General features: G+C 41.5%; 1 protein-coding gene and 1 long non-coding RNA gene across 3 annotated transcripts; both read left to right on the plus strand.

Annotated features, from left to right (window-relative positions):
• The first annotated feature begins 669 nt into the window (after positions 1-669).
• On the plus strand, positions 670-17,412 carry LOC134535714 (uncharacterized). The gene is made up of 2 exons (XR_010075687.1): positions 670-772; positions 15,252-17,412. It is a non-coding gene; the product is annotated as an uncharacterized LOC134535714 (long non-coding RNA).
• On the plus strand, positions 1,040-10,463 carry LOC134535713 (putative nuclease HARBI1). 2 transcript variants are annotated; one of them, XM_063374918.1, is made up of 4 exons: positions 1,440-1,990; positions 2,176-2,232; positions 2,704-2,919; positions 4,200-10,463. In XM_063374918.1, the coding sequence occupies exons 1-4, from the start codon at positions 1,700-1,702 to the stop codon at positions 4,698-4,700; spliced, it is 1,065 nt and encodes a 354-aa protein (XP_063230988.1). In that variant the 5' UTR covers positions 1,440-1,699; the 3' UTR covers positions 4,701-10,463. The 2 variants fall into 2 exon arrangements, 1 of the variants encoding a protein (XP_063230988.1); XR_010075686.1 differs by lacking the exon at positions 1,440-1,990 and adding an exon at positions 1,040-1,433 and having other exon boundaries at positions 2,704-10,463.
• Positions 17,413-17,639: the final 227 nt, after the last annotated feature.

Here is a 17,639-nt window from a genome sequence, read left to right on the forward strand (position 1 = left end):
TCCAGCCATAGCCCTGGTAGTGCCACCACTCGTCACCAGATGGCAGTTGTAAATATAAAGAGACAATGTATTATAGTAATGTTATATATGTTATTATTGTAAATATTTATCAAGATTATTAAATGTGTATTGTAAGTATGTTTTGTAGACTTGTAAATAATATTGTAAATGCAAAAGATCCAAAGGGATAGGAATATATAAAATTCTAACACAAACGATTGTCGGTGGTCGTCTCTCGGGGTGTGCGCATCTCTCTCGTGGGCTGTTGGCTGGGAGTTCCCTGCGCCCTATTGGGTAACCGAAGGCTGGCAGCAGGGGGTGGCAACTCTAATAGGCCATTATGTACCCAGATACTATTTTTAATCTGCACAACAGATAGCGCTAGTAGATTGACCTAGTTCGTTTGTAAATTCATAGGTAGCGTTAGTGTTCATGATCAAATGTCAATTGAATGTTTATAAGAAACTAAATTTATGCAATAAATACTAATAATGCAATAAATATAGTGTAATATTAATTTATTTTGATTTCGAAAACATTTGATTTGTAAAAATTGTTTTTTTTGCAGTAATATTCGTTTACATATTGATTTGAGCATTATAGTTTCTCTTTTTTTTTTCGGTTTGTAGTAGATTTTGGTTGAGTGAAAGATGGTTTTTAAGCCGATGAAGATGCCTGTGAATACACAACGATGTTTTGTGTCTTCGTGCAGGAACAGTATTACTGTTTATCCTGATGTGACAACATTCAGATTTCCATGAAGCCGAAGCAAGTGAGTACTGATGTTTATATAAAAAAAATTACAATAAGTGGTTTAACATGTTAAGGGTTAGGCATTTATGTTAAGGCTTATTATACGGGATGTATATAGCGATATTATCGAGACCTGAATTTGCTCACATAATAATTTTTAATTAAGTAGTATTATCATTTATTTTTAATAACCCACCTATATATATATACATATATATATTGACGCCGCCGTCAGTGCTCCCTCTGAGAGCACAGGCCGTTATGTGTCCTCAACAACTGATAAGTGCCGCGCCCCGAACGCGCCCGCGCGCGCAACGTAGTGCAGTGCCCCGAACGGCGTGACGTCAGTCACGGCCTCCTACGTGTGCAAAGCGCCCGGCCGGGTGTGGCACTGCGCAAGGGTATTGTTTCTCAGGCATTTTATAATATAAACAAAAACTAAGAAATCTAAACCATTCAATAATTAATGTTAATTAAATGATCATATGTTACAAGGGTATAATTCACAAAACTGGCCGAAGTCATCTTCCCGCGCTCCGCAGTTTTCCCGCGGAATTTCCCCCCTCCCTGGCCCCGGCGGCCAGGGAGGTTAGTCAGTCGCCATCCAGCACTCGCCCGGGCCGGCAGCCCACACACGGGGAGCCTTCAATTTTCGCGCCAACACCATATAACTGCAATAGGTAAATATAGTCCAAACGTTTTATATCAGCTCCCCGGTCGGCCCAAATCGGCCGTTAGCATCCACGCGCGGTCTTTTAATAATATGGGCCGAATGCATAGACCATACTATTACTAAAATTTAGTATTAAGTTTAACTAAATCGGAATTTCGGTATGCACAGGTTGTGAAGTATTAGTGGGGCTTATTTTTTAAGTGCATTCGTGCAGAGAATATTTAGTCGCCGATTGGCCGTACTAAATTGCTATTTAGTGCTACTTTTCACAACATGGAAGCTGTAGGACGCATTGTGGATGACGAGTTTGTGGAATTTGTGCGATATGCTAGGGATGTTCCCTACAATCCGCCGCCTAGAAAGTATCTTCGAGATGGGGATAATCCATTGGAATGTTTTAGTGATGAAGAGTTTGTGAAACGTTTTCGTTTCACAAAAGAAACTGTAATTGGTACCATCGTGCCCCTTGTTGCGGCTGACAATGGAGATAAGCGTGGTTTGCCGGTGCCAGCAATTGTTAAAGTTACCACTGCACTACGCTTTTATGGTAGTAACAGTTTTCAGGTACGTGAGAGTAAAATTTATTTAAAGTGTCTGACGACAGGTATGTTGGTTGTAAATGAGGTGTAACTGATAGAAATACATTTACCTATTTATTGTCTTTTTTCGTAATGCTGTCATAAACATGCCTATTTACCCGATATTTCTTTTAAGAGAGAAATTACTAACCTGTGTTCGTTATTTTTCAGATTGTTTGTGGTGACCTTATCCACTTGAATCAAGCAACAGTAAGCAGAATTATCAAGGTTAGAGTTGCTTAAGTTTAGGTTATGTACATCATCATTTTGGAAGACAGTTTTGTGCCCTTCATTTGACATGTTAATTTCCATTAAAAAGTAGGAGCAGGGCATTTGGGAAAAAAGTTGAAAATAAATATTTCGAAATAATTTTTTTTTTTTTAGCAAGAGACCCCAAACTAGGCTATTACCCCAAATTGTCTATCTAATAACAGTTTGGTATTAAGAGTTTTCTGGAAAAATTTGTAGGTGGATTACTGTTTACATGCTAAATGAACCGATAAAGTAGTGACTAACAAAACAAGTTAATTTGTCATGGTAATACATTGTGCTGCCCTATTAATGTTGGTAATCATGGCAATAAATATTATAGAGCAGTTGTTTAAATTGTTAAAATTACGAGGCATTTACCTACACTTTTATGAGTTTGGAGTGAGTAGTTTATATTTAAATTATAAGTATGTGAAACATATTTTACAGGTAACTTCAAATGAGCTGGCAGGACATTTGCTGCAGTATGCACACTTCCCAGGACCAGGAGGTATTCGTAGTAACCAGAGGAAGTTCTACGATTTGGGTGAATTTCCTGGAGTCACTGGTTGTATTGACTGCACGCACATCTGTATTAGTAATCCTGGTGGCCAGTTTCCTGAGTTGTACCGTAACAGAAAACAGTACATGTCCTTGAATGTTCAGGTTTGTGTAGATAATTATTATGTTTGTGTCGTAAAAGAGAGGTAATTTCGAAAACACTTTTTTGGAGCACTAAAGCTGTTCTTATATTTTAACCTGAAAATAGTGTTTATAAATTGCTACTGATTTCTGAAAAATCACAGTTTATTGATTACATTACATTACCTTTGCATTGATGTGGCCACTCTCATTTTTTGCTTTCCTAGGTGGGCAAACCTCACGTTCACAACATCCATTCCGAGGCCACATTTGTGCATGTTCAGCATAAATATTACAAGTTTGTGATAGTGTGAGAATGGGAGATGGGTTAAGTTAGTAACATTTAAGTTATTTTAAAATATTTCAATGGGTTGATATAATTAGTATAGCTACAATAAAAATACTGTTAGATGTTTTTAATGGTAGCTTTGGAATTGCCATGTAGCATAACAACCAATTAATATCAGTGCATTCTGTGGCCTAAACAGTTCCTAAATTCATTGGAGGTCACGGAAGTTTGCAGTTCGCACAAGCAACTTCAATAATTGTACATACTATAAATAAAAACGTGAATAAAAGATGTCTATATTGTCTTTCATATACTTAAATGACAGAGAAATTAATTTTTGAGCTTTGTTTAAAATATTAAAAATAGTGTGGGCTGGTAATTAGGTTACGTTAGCTACATTTAAAATAGTGATAAATTGTGTGTGGTTGGTTAGGTGAGGATAGCTGTATCTTATATTAGCAATTCCTTAGCAACTGATAACATTATTTTACAGTATTTTTTGTGTAGGTTATTTAACTTAATAGACCAGTCTCATGATTTGACTTGAGTTCTCGAAATCATATACACAGACCCATGTGGGAAAGAAAAAATGGCTACAGGTGTGTCAGTGCACACACATTGTAATGTGCACTATAAACTGAATATTCGGAATCTGGTAGGAATTTAGAAATTATATTTTCAGGAAAATTACATGAATGTTTCAGGTGTTCAAAAAAATTATTTAGGAATTTTATTATTAATGAATGGAAAATGCAGCGGTGTGAGAATTTAACAAAAAATTGAATTAATTACTGTACTTGAGATGATAATTGAGAATTTATTTTTAGTAACCTGCTTCTGCATTCGGTAAAAACCTTAAACAAGTTTAAAATTAAATTAAACCGTTAATCATATAGATTTTTAAATGTTAACCATTTTTAGAGATTCTTTAGTATTTACTTTTTTTTTGTACAGCCAAACATTATATGAATTTTAAGTGTTTGGGTAATTTAACAAATGTATGTATATACATTAGGTTGTTGCAGGTCCTAACCTCGAGATCATGGACATTGTAACACGATGGCCTGGCAGTACCCATGATGCCAGGATATTTAGTAACAGCAGGGTGATGGTTAGGTTTGAAAATCAAGGACTCCCAGGAATACTTCTAGGAGATAATGGGTATCCACAGTTACCATTCCTGTACACACCAGTACTGGTTCCAACGACAGCAGCTGAGATCAGATACAATTTAGCTCACAGAAGAACAAGAAACATTGTGGAACGGTTATTTGGAGTGTGGAAGAGGCGGTTTGCATGCCTTGGGCAAAAACTACGAACGAAACTGGCTACTTCAAACAAGGTTATTCTTGCATGTGCTGTGCTGCACAACATTGCGGTTCAGCATGAAGAGCCTTTGCCACCTCCAGTAGAAGAACTTCGTGTTTTACCCATAGTGCCAGTTGCAAACTTGCGTCCACGCAACCACCGAGGAGCTGCAATGAGAGCAATGTTTATTGAACGTCATTTTGTGTGAATGCATTACGTAGTTTCCGTGGTTTTCTGTACATAACTGCTTCAAATGTATTTTTTAATTTTTTTTAATAGTTTCAGTAGTGAATTAATTTTTTTTTATTTTTCCAGGCACAGTCTAGAACATGGAATGTAATAGGCCTCTTGGGGAATCTCGCCATGTATATAAATATAGGAGATAACGCATTGAGCACTATACCTCCAGAGAGCTTCCTCTAAGGTGATGTGGAAACTGGTGCAATGGGTCAAAAATGTGAGTAAATGGGTAAGTTTCCTGCAATGTGTATGTAATGATGTTTATTTGTTCAGTTTTTTTATACAATTGAAATTTAGTGAAGCTTTTGTTTTCTTTTAACAGGTTTCTGTGTTGTTAAGCGATTACATAAAAAATATACCTTTTTAAGGTGTCAGTTAGCAGTCTTTATCCTAACATTTATTTAACCACTTTGCAAATCTTAAGTATCTAATAAAACTTTAGCATTTCATGATGTGGGTTATGTGAGGCCTATGGGAATCGGAGAAATAGTTAAGCCTTATGTATATAAATGAAAAGTGCATATTATCAATGAATTTCAATGAGTTTTTTTATTAATTATTCATGCATATTAATGTCGTGATAGAACATACCCTAATTTAACCAGCTGCATTTCTCAAGCCTCGTAATTACTGATTTTAAAATAAAGTGATTTGTGTGTTCATAATAATTACCAAGCTATATAGATGCAGAATAAATACTTCAACAAGATTTATATTGCACTGAATAAAGTCTCAATGATTTTAATACAAAAGCATGTGTGTCTTTTTTCCCCTTTTCCTTGTGCCAATGTAAGTGTATTGTGTGGTGTAGGGTGAGATTTGCTTGGAGACAGACTAGACACACTGACACTGCAGGTAACGGAAAGATTACTGCTAAAAGGTCCACAGTGATGAGAGTGATCACAATGGAGGAGTGTGTCTGACAATATAATTGGCCAGTGTTCAGCCCTTTTGCAGCAAGTTAAAAAATTTTTAGTATCCTTGAAACCTGGTTTTCTAAATAATGAAAGAAAAATTGACAATAGTAGATACCAGATACTCTTAGAATTAGTGTATGTATATAGCAGTAAAATAAGTTCTAAAAAGTTTTAACCAACTATCTAGAGATATATAAATAGCTTATCACCCTGCTTTCAGCACCATTTATTGCTGTGTATGGTAAAGTCGAGTGAGAGACAAGAGATCTGTTTTTAGAGATTAGTGGTCATAAAAGCATTGGTTATGCAAAAAACAATAAATTGCTAATGAGTCCTCTTGGAATGGTCTGTTGCAATTTTAACATTTTTGCAGGTATTACAAAATGATGGAAAGTCGAAATAATGTCAAATATTTACATTTATTATTAGTCTGATGTTAGAGTTGTAACTATGTACACTGTTTAATGTGCTTAAAAATTAGCCAAACCTTCCTCTTATTATAAATGTTGTATGCATACTGTTATGCCTTTAATTGTCTATTTTGCTGTTTAACATTAAAGTTTCACTGCAGTTTATAAACGGGACTAAACTATAGCAGCAGTTAACACAGTAAGTTCTAACACTAATTTAAATAACATAGCAATATAAAACAAACCTATTGCTAGATTAGGTTTCAAGAGAATATCACATTGGACCAGTGCAAAACCAGGCAAGGTTCAAAATGCATAAACATCGCTGTATAAATATACAGAGATAAATAAAGGAAGAAACAACATTTTTGAAGCTTAGCATAAATGTTTGATCTTTAACAATGTGTACAATAATAAACAACTAATTGTCATTCTAAAATTTCACAATATTTTATTTTTTTAAGAAGCCATTAATTTTAAAAAGAGAAGATCTTTGGAAATAAAGTGAATAATAACTAAATTGAATGTTTTTCTTATATAAGCTATATTAATAATAAATTAAATCTATGCTAAACTGTTCAATATATTAATAAAAAAAATTTTCTGAGCAGCTTCTTAGAAGTAGATGAATTGGAACATGCGTAAATGGTTGGTTATGTCAGTTGTATTAATTATTTGTATAAATCTTGGAATTTTAGGGAATTTATTAGTCATTAATGTTGCTTACCTACCCTAAACAGTCTTTTCTCTTAATTTTTAATACATATATGTCTCAGAGGGTGCTAATGTAGTTACATGAAAATTTATAAACATATTTGCAAAAATATTTAAGACTACATACAGTAATTTCCAAGAGTAGGTGCACTTACGGGAGAAACAAAATTCAAAAATGGTTATTTTGATTACTTATCTGCAAAAATGTATAAAAGTATTTTAAACCACTTATTTCCTTGACATATCACAAAGTTGTTAGATAACATTATCAAACTAAATAAGAGAAGCTCAATAAAATAATTTTCAGACTTTTATTTCAATATTTTCAGTTGGAAATTGAATCAGTATTGTCTATGGTCAAGCAAAACATACAATTACAAATAAAATACACTGTTCAATACCTACCAACACTAGTTGTTTTCAATCACATTTTCTAATCATTAGTTGGAGTACACCACAACACCACAGATGACCACACTTGTCAATATTTTAACGAACCCCCAAAATTTTAATAAATTCAGTTACTGTCTGCTTATGAATGTTGTCATTTGTAAATGGTCCCAATAATTATAATTTGGATTCCTAATCATACATATGAAAAATAAATAACACATTGCTCATTTATGTTGTATACACCTTCTCTTAGGAACATTGAATTTTCAGCTGCATTTGGTAATTTTAAAGGAAAGCCTCTTTCCTGAACAAAAAAAAATCTAATCAAAATTCTGATGTTTTTACTTACATGTTATGCAATTTTTCTCTGTAAGATACTTCAAATATTTTGCAGTAGTTTACATTTTTAACAAGTAGATAAGTCAGGTATATTTATTTCAAATACTGTGTGATACTATGAAAAGGGATGGGTTTGCTACATCAAATAGTGGGCATGGGATATATTAGGTGTGGTAAGTTCAATTTAAAATCCTTGATTAAGTATTATGGATCATTAGTATTTAATTAAGCTATGCTAGAAACATTTCAGATCATTTAAATAATTTCTTAGTTTTACCAATTTGAAATGTCTCTTCATTTAACCCAACACACCATCCTAACTCTCTAATATTTGTAATGCTACTAACCTAACCAGTCGCTGACACAACTTCAAACAGTATATTTTTATATGGCTTAACAAACTTAACTGTTTAAACAATTTCACAGTTAGCTAACATAATAACCAACAACTCTCACAATTTTACACTATCTATTATATAACTTAATCTAACCACTCCTTAAAAAGATTCAATCTGGAAAATTGTAAACAATATCGCAATGCCCTCTTAGATAATGTTTGGAAAATATGTTAGGACATTAATAAAAACTGGTTTTTGGATTTTTTTTCAGCTAAGAGGCTTTCTTTCAATTTTACCGTGCCATTTTGCAGAATTTTACTAAGTGCAATTTAGAAACCACAGGAAAGAATAAATACAAATAAGGGCATAATATAAAAATGGTTATCGACTGTAATATGCAAGCAATTTACAGTGTTTTCCCGTTTCCTGATTTCATTAATTCCATTCGCAACTTGTGTTCTTCTTCACGATGATTCTTTGCCTGCTCGTGAAGCTCTTTTGTATATATTGCAGCAGTTCTTGCTGCCCTCACTCGCAGTTTCTGCTCAAGCATCAAAAGCTTATGATGCTCAATTTCCCGCTTTTCTGTACTGTTAAGTTTATGCAGGCGATGCTGCAGTTCATCTTCAATTGCTACTTCACGACGTGTATTTGACTTATTGGAGCGTCCAGAAAGGAGAGCATCCTTCTTTCTCACCTGTGGGCTGTCAACCTCCACCTCATAAGTAATTTCTTCTTCAGACATAGATTCTGAAATGGGCAGCTCATAGTCATGGTCCAATGCAATTACTGCCTGGTACTTAGCAGCATTTTCAGCACTGTCTGCGGAAACGACCATGTCATGATCGCCACCATCTACAATAAAGTGCTGTGTCCCAGCTAATGCCACTTCCAATTCGGGGTTCGTGGAGGGCTCCTGGACAAATGGACCACCACCAGTGGCCATTCGCTGCCTTGTGTTGGCAGCAAGGATCTTCTTCCTCTTCATTTTCTCATTTTCCCAACATTTCTTTAGCTGGGATGCAGTACGCTGCAACAAAAAAAGTAAAAACAATTGTAGTAATGCCATAAGTTCTGATAACTTTTCCAACATGCACAGTTTTATTATTTCAATAATGATGGAAAAACACAAACTTCTGAAAGCATAAAATGTATATTTTATGCAGAATATAATCCATCTAAAATACCACAATCTGATTTTATTAGCCTATTTAAATAGTTAATTTAAGTGATAGTTAAATGTGAAAGAAAAAATCGGCCAAAAATAATCTTTGCAGATGAGATATTTTAGAAAATTTTTATACACCCTTCAATGTAAAATAATTAAATTATTAACTGCTTAATGTCGCTGCTTTCAATAATGTGTATTAGAATTATGCAGAAATACATGATCAACTTTGGATTAACGAGAGGCAGTTAATAAAAAAATTTATAATGAAACATTGGGTACTATATGCAGTCCAACAGATCATATGATATAAAAACACTAAAGTACGTTCCTTTATTTTAATAATTTGCTACTAACCTTGGAGACTTCTGAATAAGAATTGAAATCTTTTTCAATCTCCTGCCAAGCTTTCCGCTTTTCGGCGACGTTTTTGAAATCCGTTTTTTTGGCTTCCACTATTTTTGCCCTATTTTCCACTAATGAAAATAAAATTGACTTCTCATTCATAGAAAACCTTTCGGCAAATTGCCTCGGAGCACAATCCATAACGACCACGTGGATCGGTGGATACACAAATGTTTATTATTTTCACATACAAAAAAATAAATATACAATATAGGTTTCCTATTGGCCGAGGTTATGTCGTCATGAACGACGTCATTGATTTCGGGCCTTATTCGAGTAAACTCGGCCACCTTCGTAATTAAGTAGCATTCTTCACTTTACTTTGTAAAACCTAGCCGGGCTTATACTAAAATATTTCTAACATACGAAATTTAGTGAACTTCAAATCCTTCACTAAAGGAAGTACGAGTAGACACTTGGCTTCTAGTAGAATCTGTGCATACGGCCCTATGTGTATCCCATCAGGGATTTGTATAGTTTACGTAAGCAATTAGGTGACCTGTCGTGGCACCTGCGCCTCACGCTTTAACGTCCCACCACGGGACATAGTTCTTTGCCCACGCAGGGCGGCACTGCGCCGAACGCGACCAGAACTTTCGGACGAGTATTCACCTGGGGCGTGCCACGGCCACGTGTGTGATATCACTCCCGATTCCACCGTGTCCGTGCCCAGCTTAACGTGGCCCAGCCACCCCGCGGACTATCCGCGCATGCATATCCTCCTGTGCGGGACTAATCGCAGTAATTCAGTGTAACGTGTTTTAATAAGTAAATATTCTCTTGTGCGGGACTAATCGCAGTAATTCAGTGTAACGTGTTTTAATAAGTAAATCATTCTCCTGTGCGGACTAACCACAGTAATCTAGTGTCATGTGTTTCCTTAATTAATTTGCGGGACCGATCGTCCACACACGTCACGCCACGTCCGTGTACTCTCGCAGAGACCCTAGCAGGTTCAGGTGCGCGGAGCTTAGGTCGACGGTGAAGCGGCCAGTCACGTGAACGTGTGACCTGTAGAGTGTGCTACGTAATAAATCACCAAAAGAACTCGTGTGTTTCATTAATAAGGCGTCCTGGGAGGCCATAACAGCCCGGGGAGTCCTTTGTCGCCGCATCCCTGCCTACCGCCACGAGGCCAGGACCCCCCCCCTTGAGATTCAAAATTAACCTACCAGCTTAAATTTACGTAAATTCAGTTTAGGCAACGGGGACGGCGTCAAAATGGCGCCCAACTAGTGTAGCTAGAACATCACCAAACTCTTTCGACGAACAAGCCAAGAAAACGAAACGGAGAAATTAGCAGACAAAGGGCTCGAGTAGGGACAGTGCAACAGCGCGCAGCGCGGCAACACTGCGCGACGGAGCGGCGCCGCGCCAGCCGGACAACCCCACCCCCGCATTCCTGCCCGTGCAGTACCCCTCCCCTCCTCCGCCCGAGACCACCCCTCAGCCCGCACGTCACTCCACTCACCACCCCTTCCCTCCTACGCCCGATACCACCCCTCAGCCCGCGCATCGCTCCGCTCACCACCCCTCCACACCACGCTCCACCCCTAGGTCAGCTGTGAGGGGTGACGTAGGACAGCCGCGAGTCAAGCACAGTGGAGCAACAAGGTCATAAGTCACCACGAGTCTCTGAAGATGAACGACTTCCAGGAGGCCTACGAGGCATGGGCAAGCGAGGGCTACCCATGCCCAGGGTACAACTGGGAGTAGGAGGAACAGGACGAGTGGGAGGATGACGTCACCGCAGAGTACTCTGAGGGGCCGGAAGTAGACTGGATGCCGCCACGATTGTACCACATGACACAGCACGCATCGCCGCTTCCACACACGGCCAGCCACCACGCCGCTGTCGCGGCCAAGATGCCGCCCACTTTAAGAACAACCGAAACACCCGTCCGCACCTCGTCGCCGCCCCCGACGCCGTCGCCGCCCCCGACGCCGACGCCGACGCCGCCCCCGCCATATGGGGCGGAGACGACATCACCACAGGTAGAGGAAGGCACGCCCATCCAGCCCCTGTGGTACAATTGGCACGCGGGGATCGGGTGGACACGTCAGGACGACGCGGACGCGCCGCCTCCGACGCCGCCCCCTGTTGCCGCCCAGGTGGCAATTGGGCCAATCAGAACGGCCACTTTGCGACTCAGTCGGCCGGATTACCAGGTGGCGGATCACATGCAGCACCACTGCGGATCCCGAACACCACCTCCGGCACCACCGACGACGCCGCCCCCAGCCACTGAGAGCGCAGCTGGCGCGGCCGCAAGCCTCAAGACGGCCACTTCGCGACAACGTCGGCCGGATCACCAGGTGGCGGATCACACGCAGCGCCACTGCGGATCCCGAACACCACCTCTGGCACCACCGACGACGCCGCCCCCAGCCACTGAGAGCGCAGCTGGCACGGCCGCAAGCCTCAAAACGGCCACTTTGCGACACCGCCGGCCGGATCACCAGGTGGCGGATCACACGCAGCACCACTGCGGATCCCGAACACCACCTCCGGCACCACCGACGACGCCGCCCCCAGCCACCGAGAGCGCGGCTGGCGCGGCCGCGCGTCGCGAATTCACCACATCGCGACCTAGTCCAGATCACCAGGTGGCGGATCACACGCAGCGCCACTGCGGATCCCGAACACCACCTCCGGCACCACCGACGACGCCGCCCCCAGCCACTGAGAGCGCAGCTCGCGCGGCCGCAAGCCTCAAGACGGCCACTTCGCGACAACGTCGGCCGGATCACCAGGTGGCGGATCACACGCAGCGCCACTGCGGATCCCGAACACCACCTCCGGCACCACCGACGCCGCCGCCCCCAGCCACTGAGAGCGCAGCTGGCGCGGCCGCAAGCCTCAAAACGGCCACTTTGCGACACCGCCGGCCGGATCACCAGGTGGCGGATCACACGCAGCACCAATGCGGATCCCGAACACCAGCTCCGGCACCACCGACGACGCCGCCCCCAGCCACCGAGAGCGCGGCTGGCGCGGCCGCGCGTCGCGAATTCACCACATCGCGACCTAGTCCAGATCACCAGGTGGCGGATCACACGCAGCGCCACTGCGGATCCCGAACACCACCTCCGGCACCACCGACGACGCCACCCCCAGCCACCGAGAGCGCACCTGGCGCGGCCGCGCGTCGCGTATCCAACACATCGCGACCTAGTCCAGATCACCAGGTGGCGGATCACACGCAGCGCCGCTGCGGATCCCGAACACCACCTTCGGTACCACCGAAGACGCCGCCCCCAGCCACCGAGAAAGCACGTGGCGCGGCCGCTCGTCTCAAAAGCGCCACATTTCGACCTAGTCTGGCAGACCACCGGGTTGTCGACGCCGTGCCACAAGGCACCGAGGCGGACTTGACAGCCACGACGCCGCCGCCGCCGCCGCCGCCGCCGCCCCCAACTGCCGTGAAGGCTCACGGGGGGTGGGCGCGATGCAAACCGGCCGTGCTCCCACTCGCGCCGCAGAAGGCGCCATACCGTCGCCTGCCGCGGAGGGCGCCACCACGCGCGCCACCTTGGGCGCGCTGCCGCCTGCCGCTGAGGGCGCCACCACGCACGCCACCTTGGACGCGCCGCCGCCTGCCGCTGAGGGCGCCACCACGCGCGCCACCTTGGGCGCGCTGCCGCCTGCCGCTGAGGGCGCCACCACGCGCGCCACCTTGGGCGCGCCGCCGCCTGCCGCTGAGGGCGCCACCACGCGCGCCACCTTGGGCGCGCCGCCGCCTGCCGCTGAGGGCGCCACCACGCGCGCCAACTTGGGCGCGCCGCCGCCTGCCGCTGAGGGCGCCACCACGCGCGCCGCTGCCTGCCGCTGAGGGCGCCACCACGCACGCCACCTTGGGCGCGCTGCCGCCTGCCGCTGTGGGCGCCACCTCGAACGTGCCGCCGCCTGCCGCCGAAGGCGCCGCCACGCCGCCGCTGCCCACCTCGGCCGCAGCTGACGCTGACGCACAGGTACCTGACGCCGCCCCATGGACAGCCGCTACGGGTCTACCAGGTCAGTGTGCCGGCGTATCTTTAAGTGTGTGTGTAAGGTGTTGAGGCACAGAACGGCCTCGTCGAGGGGGGGGCATTTGACGCCGCCGTCAGTGCTCCCTCTGAGAGCACAGGCCGTTATGTGTCCTCAACACCTGATAAGTGCCGCGCCCCGAACGCGCCCGCGCGCGCAACGTAGTGCAGTGCCCCGAACGGCGTGACGTCAGTCACGGCCTCCTACGTGTGCAAAGCGCCCGGCCGGGTGTGGCACTGCGCAAGGGTATTGTTTCTCAGGCATTTTATAATATAAACAAAAACTAAGAAATCTAAACCATTCAATAATTAATGTTAATTAAATGATCATATGTTACAAGGGTATAATTCACAAAACTGGCCGAAGTCATCTTCCCGCGCTCCGCAGTTTTCCCGCGGAATTTCCCCCCTCCCTGGCCCCGGCGGCCAGGGAGGTTAGTCAGTCGCCATCCAGCACTCGCCCGGGCCGGCAGCCCACGCACGGGGAGCCTTCAATTTTCGCGCCAACACCATATAACTGCAATAGGTAAATATAGTCCAAACGTTTTATATCAGCTCCCCGGTCGGCCCAAATCGGCCGTTAGCATCCACGCGCGGTCTTTTAATAATATGTGTATCCCATCAGGGATTTGTATAGTTTACGTAAGCAATTAGGTGACCTGTCGTGGCACCTGCGCCTCACGCTTTAACGTCCCACCACGGGACATAGTTCTTTGCCCACGCAGGGCGGCACTGCGCCGAACGCGACCAGAACTTTCGGACGAGTATTCACCTGGGGCGTGCCACGGCCACGTGTGTGATATCACTCCCGATTCCACCGTGTCCGTGCCCAGCTTAACGTGGCCCAGCCACCCCGCGGACTATCCGCGCATGCATATCCTCCTGTGCGGGACTAATCGCAGTAATTCAGTGTAACGTGTTTTAATAAGTAAATATTCTCTTGTGCGGGACTAATCGCAGTAATTCAGTGTAACGTGTTTTAATAAGTAAATCATTCTCCTGTGCGGACTAACCACAGTAATCTAGTGTCATGTGTTTCCTTAATTAATTTGCAGGACCGATCGTCCACACACGTCACGCCACGTCCGTGTACTCTCGCAGAGACCCTAGCAGGTTCAGGTGCGCGGAGCTTAGGTCGACGGTGAAGCGGCCAGTCACGTGAACGTGTGACCTGTAGAGTGTGCTACGTAATAAATCACCAAAAGAACTCGTGTGTTTCATTAATAAGGCGTCCTGGGAGGCCATAACAGCCCGGGGAGTCCTTTGTCGCCGCATACCTGCCTACCGCCACGAGGCCAGGACCCCCCCCCCCTTGAGATTCAAAATTAACCTACCAGCTTAAATTTACGTAAATTCAGTTTAGGCAACGGGGACGGCGTCAATATATACACACACACACACACATACACACACACACACACACACACACACCCATTTGGGGATAGTATGGGCTTAGTAAAATTACCATAAATCAGTAATTTAAATGTACTGATTTGTGATATGAACCCTAAAAATCGTTTTGTGTTACTGAATTTATATTATTTATACAATATGTGATTCAATGAAAATTAATATATCGTAATTAAAAGAAACCCACCAAATTTATTACACTCTACAGCACTTTAATAATAAAACATTAGCTCTGAAATATATACGTTCATTGAGTGGTAATGCTAAACTAAATACACATAATTAAATACATGTATGTTTATACCTTATATTTATAGTAGGCTACATGCTAGCTAATAATCTGGAAATACTAATTTATGTACTAGCTCACACTATAAAATTTTTTTGTTTTGTTTCCAGGTTATTGAAGTGGATTGCTGCAATTGGCTATGACCTTGATGCCAGTAATGCTGAAACATTTAAAACTAAATATGTGTGTTCCGAACATTTTGATATTGGAGCTTTCACTACATGTGACTGCATCAAATTGAATTGTGGTGCTGTTACAACATATTTTAATTCTGTGGACAGTGAAGTATGGATCTATTGTTTTAATTTATTATGTCTAGAATGCTGCCAAATATAGGTGAAATGTTTATGTTACATAACATAACTTGTAAGATCTACTTGTGCAGATATATATTTTCACCTGCCTCTAAGGTCCTTTGTTATTCACAGGTAGCATTTACATGTGATGGGCTGAAGCAGTATTTAACATTATTGGTCAACATGCAGTCCATCATTACAACCTTTGTACAGGCGCATACAAACATATATGTATGGGGTATTTCACACTTTTTATTTGATGTTAAAGATTGGTATGGTGACCGGGATACTTTTTTTATTAAACCTTCTACACAGTTCTCTACTGTTTCCCTTATCTGTTGCCTTAACATTTTTTTCCGATCAGTCCAATTCCTTGAATCACGTTGCAAAAAAAGTCACAATACATGGGATTGGGCCACTCTCTTCAAAGAATTGTAATTCGAGTTTAAACATAGCAAGGCTGACCATAAATTGTAGAGGCAAATTTAAAATGTTGATCTTCAACATATTTACAACCTATGATCATGTGATGTGTATATACAGCTAGTTAGAAAGTAAGTTGTAGTATAGTATGCAATTGAACCTTCAATAAGTTCTACATCCACACTTAAAAACTTATTTTTACTTGATGTTTTATGTTCAATAACTATTCAGTATAAAGGTTTTTTTTTTACATTATAAACTACAAAAGTATTCAGATTTGTAAATGTAACGAAATTCCACTGAGCCCTCTACCTTTTTTTTTAACTACCATTTCTGCCTTGTGGCCTTTTTTTTCTTACTTTTGTGTTCATTATAAGTTACAACCACTCATTTGATTTATTGTGTTAAATTAAATGATATTTAAAATTGGATGTCACTTCATAAGAACATTCAGGATTACCTGTATTCACAGCGCACAACTATACAAAAGTTTTTTATGTATGTAAAAGTGTTTTACGTAAGACAGTGGACACATACATGTATTGAGTAACATGAGAAAATTGAAATATCTAAAATAAAATTAAAAGGATACAAGCATTTATATACATGCAGCTCCCAAAAAAGTCTGCATACTAAAAAATAACACATGATTTTAAATGAATTCTTACCATCTTATAAACTAGTAGTATTTTGTTATTTGGTTTCAAATGAATTGTTTTTGGTTAATTTATTTGACTGTAGGGATTAAATATCATTTGTAACATAAAGTGTGAAAAGTAGTATTGATCGATTTAACTGTAAGTACAAAATATGTGTTACATTTCTTGTAAGTTAAAATTGTTCAGGTATTATAAATTAGCTGGAAAAAGCAAACTCATGACTAGAATAAATTGTACTGTTAGGTATGTTTCGAAGAAAGACTACCTGTTGCAGTCGTTACCATGTGTATGTACCACATTTTTATTGTCATGATAACTGCCATAATTTTGTACAAATAAATCACTTAATACATAAAATATGGTTATGGAAATTCTCAGTTGAGTTTGTTAATGGATATAAGCCCACCAAAGGGGTATAAATGGGGAAGATTTTTTGAAAAACATTTAAATCACTTCAACTCCCATAACATGAAACATACATATCACATCTGTTTGAACATATTATAACTTATAGGAGTATTACCAAAAATTTTGTCTACATATTTGGGTATGACCAGCCATAACTGTTAAGGGGTGGAAAAAAACAAGGGTTTGAGGACAAAAAACTCCTAACTATCTTAGTAGGCACACCATAGAATCTGTTCAAATTTGTTGTCAATTTTAAAAATTTTTATAACCACGAAGGGTGCTGTGGGTAAAATAATGAGGGGTTAATGGACAAACAAATATTCTTAATTACTCTATTAAGTTAACTATAAAATCTATAACAATTATTGCAATTCTTCTAAAACTTGTATAAAACTTTGATCTGAAACAATTTTTTTAGGACTAACCAGTGCTGCAAGAAGTTGAAAATACCAGTGGGTGGAAATTTAAAAAAAATAATAATAAAACTTCTGTACAGTGTACACTATCGCATCCATTCTTATTTATTTAAAACTTTCTAAATATCTTCTGAAACTTTTATGTAACCAAACATTACTGCAATGAGTGAAAATAATATATTCAGAGACAGTTGCTCTCTGTATGCTGACTGCATTGCTAAAATGCACATAGACCTCCAATTAAATTAATAAAATAAAGTATTCTGCAAAATGTTGATAGCGAAACAATTAAAATT

Source organism: Bacillus rossius, chromosome 10 (genome assembly GCF_032445375.1).
Source record: "Bacillus rossius redtenbacheri isolate Brsri chromosome 10, Brsri_v3, whole genome shotgun sequence".
Classification (NCBI taxonomy): domain Eukaryota; kingdom Metazoa; phylum Arthropoda; class Insecta; order Phasmatodea; family Bacillidae; genus Bacillus; species Bacillus rossius.

Excerpts from the sequence above, each read along its gene's own strand:
- LOC134535713 (XM_063374918.1), top strand. The coding sequence starts at position 1,700 with ATGGAAGCTGTAGGACGCATTGTGGATGACGAGTTTGTGGAATTTGTG. Across the intron at positions 1,991-2,175 it reads ATGGTAGTAACAGTTTTCAG|ATTGTTTGTGGTGACCTTAT; the intron begins GTACGTGAGAGT and ends GTTATTTTTCAG. Across the intron at positions 2,920-4,199 it reads ACATGTCCTTGAATGTTCAG|GTTGTTGCAGGTCCTAACCT; the intron begins GTTTGTGTAGAT and ends TATATACATTAG.